General features: G+C 69.1%; 1 protein-coding gene across 1 annotated transcript in view; it reads left to right on the plus strand.

Annotated features, from left to right (window-relative positions):
• Window positions 1-1026: 1026 nt before the first annotated feature.
• PRIM1 (DNA primase subunit 1) overlaps window positions 1027-2851 on the plus strand; it is a gene marked incomplete at its 3' end in the record, with an annotated part of 7953 nt that continues 6128 nt past the window's right edge. Inside the window, exons 1-4 of the mRNA XM_057387116.1 lie at window positions 1027-1172; window positions 2166-2323; window positions 2419-2525; window positions 2606-2679. Of these exons, the coding sequence (XP_057243099.1) occupies window positions 1070-1172; window positions 2166-2323; window positions 2419-2525; window positions 2606-2679 (442 nt within the window). The remainder of the gene's footprint in view (window positions 1173-2165; window positions 2324-2418; window positions 2526-2605; window positions 2680-2851) is intronic.

The raw sequence follows: 2851 nt of genomic DNA on the forward strand, positions 1-2851 counted from the left end.
CGGGATGGGGACTGGGAAATGACCCGCGACCCGCTTGTCCCGACCTTAGCCCGGCCCGCTGGTCGCTGTTAATAATTAATTAGCGGAGTCTCCGGGCAACGATCGCGGGGACGCCGAGGGGCCTCCGTTCACTACCGGGATGCGGGAGCGGCTCCGCCCCGTCCTCGCACCGGACTCGTCCCGGTGCTGCCGCCTGGAGCCCGCCGGGCTGCGTTCACTGCCCCGGGATGTGCCCCGGGGCTCCGCTCCGGCCGCTCTTGCGGGGAATTGTTAACGGGAACGGGGCAGCGTTCCGGGGCTCCCGCACCGCTGCGCTGCCGTGTCGGAAGTTCCCCGACCCCGCTCCTGGATCCCGGAATATCCCCGCGTCTCGCCACCCCGGGTGCCACCGGTATCACCGGACAACACTGGGAGCCGCCCAGACCCCGAGACCACTCCGAAACTCGGGGGGCCACCCCAAACCTCAGCACCCCATGGTCCACTGGACCCGGGGAGAACCCAGTACCAGTCCAGGGACCACCCGGCCGCCGGGACAATACCGGACACCCGGTCCTGAGACCCCGTTAGACCCCGGGACACTCCCGGACTCCTCGCCCCCGGGTCTCTCCGATTCCCGGGACATCCCCGGACACGGAGACACACCGGGACCGCATCGCTCCCGGACCCACCCGCCCCGGGGCCAATGAAGGACCCCGGAATCCCCCCGAACCTCAGCGTCCCGGGACCCCYTGAAATCCCGGGWCATCCCCGGACCTCAGCACCTCGAKATTCCCTGRAATCCCGGGACATCCCCGGACCTGAGCATCCCCCGGGACCCTCCCGGATCCCCCCAACTCCCCGGGTCCCGGGACCCCTCGGACCTCAGCGCTCCAGGACCACCCCCGGACCGCCGGACCCCCTATACCGGGACCCCATTTCCTCAATCCCGGGACCCCTCCGGTGCTTTTTCCCCCTCCCAGCCGCCCCCTCCTGCTCCCGGTCCCCCCGTTCCCGGTCCCCCGGGGCTGAACTACATCTCCCGGCATCCCCCGGGCCCGGCGCCGCCGTTTCCCGCCGCTCCGCTCCCGCCATGGCGCGGTTCGAGCCGGCGGCGCTGCCGGAGCTGCTCCCGGTWTTCTACCGGCGGCTCTTCCCGCACGGTCCCTACGGCCGCTGGCTCARCTACGGCGGCGGTGAGCGGGGGAGGAACCGGTACCGGGCGGGGGATGCGGTGATACCGGGCGGGGGCATCGGTAGGGGCGGGGGGCAACATCAGGAGCCGCGATACCGGGCGGAGGGCTGCGATACCGGACGGGGGCATCGATACCGGGCGGGGCGGGGAGCAGCGATACCGGGCGGGGGGCACCGATACCGGGCAGTGCGCACCGATACCGGGCGGGGGGCAACGTCGGGGACCCTGATACCGGGCGGTGGACCCCGATACCGGGCGGGGGGCAACGTCGGGGATGCGGTACCGGGTGGTGGGCACCGATACCGTACCGGGGGGCACCGATACCGGGTGGGGGATGCGGTGATACTGGGCGGGGGACACCGTTACCGGGAGGGGGGCACCATCAGGGGCTGCGATACCGGGTGGTGGGCACCGATACCGTACCGGGGGGCACCGATACCGGGTGGGGGATGCGGTGATACCGGGCGGGGGGCACCGTTACCGGGCAGGGGGCACCATCAGGGGCCGCGATACCGGGCGGGGGGCACCGATACCGGACCGGTGGGCAGCGATACCGGGCGGGGAGCAACGTCGGGGACCCTGATACCGGGCGGGGGCATCGGTACCGGGCGGTGGCAATCGATACGGGGCGTCGGGGATACGGTACCGGGTGGTGGGCACCAATACCGGACCGGGGAACAGCGATACCGGGAGTGGGGCACCGGCAGCGATACCGGGCGGGAGACACCGATACCGGGCAGGGGGCAGCGATACGGGGCGGGAGACACCGATACCGGGCAGGGGGCAGCGATACGGGGCGGGGGGCACCGATACCGAGCGGGGGGCACCACCACGGGCACCGATACCAGCCGGGAGCATCGCGATCCCAGAGCACGGGTGGCTGTCCCGGGTGGATGCTCTGACCGGGACACCGGGAGGAGCAGGGAACGGTGGGTCTGGGGGTGACCGTGATGCGGGATTTAGGGGGGAATTGACCCCTYCCGCGTCCCCGCAGTGGTGAAGAACTACTTCCAGCTGCGGGAATTCTCCTTCACCCTGCGGGACGATGTGTACCTGCGGTTCCAGTCCTTCGGCAGCCCCCAGGAGCTGGAGCGGGAGCTGCAGAAGATCAACCCTTACAAAATCGACATCGGGGCCGTCTATTCCCACCGGGTGAGTCCCGGGCACCGTCACCGGGGGTCCCTAAGGGTTTTCAGGGGTTCTYAGGGGTTTTTGATCACTCTGAGCCCATCCCGTCCCTTTCACAGCCCAACCAGCACAACACCGTGCATTTGGGAGCTTTCCAACCGCAGGAAAAGGAGCTGGTGTTTGACATCGACATGACGGATTACGACGATGTCCGGACGTGCTGCAGGTTCCACCGGGGTTTTTTGGGGTTGGGAGGGGGTTCAGGGGTGTGGGGTGGCCGGCTGACCCCCCTCACTGTGCCCGCAGYTCGGCTGATATTTGCTCCAAGTGCTGGACGCTGATGACCATCGCYGTGCGCGTCATCGACAGAGCGCTCGTGGGTGAGGGGTTTGGGGTCATGTGTGGGGTTTGGCCGTGTCTGGACCATGCTCGGCCCCACAGCGATGCCCAGACCCCAAAGAGGGGCTGGGGGAATGCTGTCACTGAGCTGGGGGATGTGTTGGTGCTTGGCAGCCTGTCCTGATGTGTCCCCAAACTCATCAGTGCCCCAAA

The sequence above is a fragment of the Malurus melanocephalus genome, unplaced genomic scaffold (genome assembly GCF_030028575.1).
Source record: "Malurus melanocephalus ecotype Western Australia unplaced genomic scaffold, MMel_1.1 scaffold_1140, whole genome shotgun sequence".
Lineage (NCBI taxonomy): Eukaryota > Metazoa > Chordata > Aves > Passeriformes > Maluridae > Malurus > Malurus melanocephalus.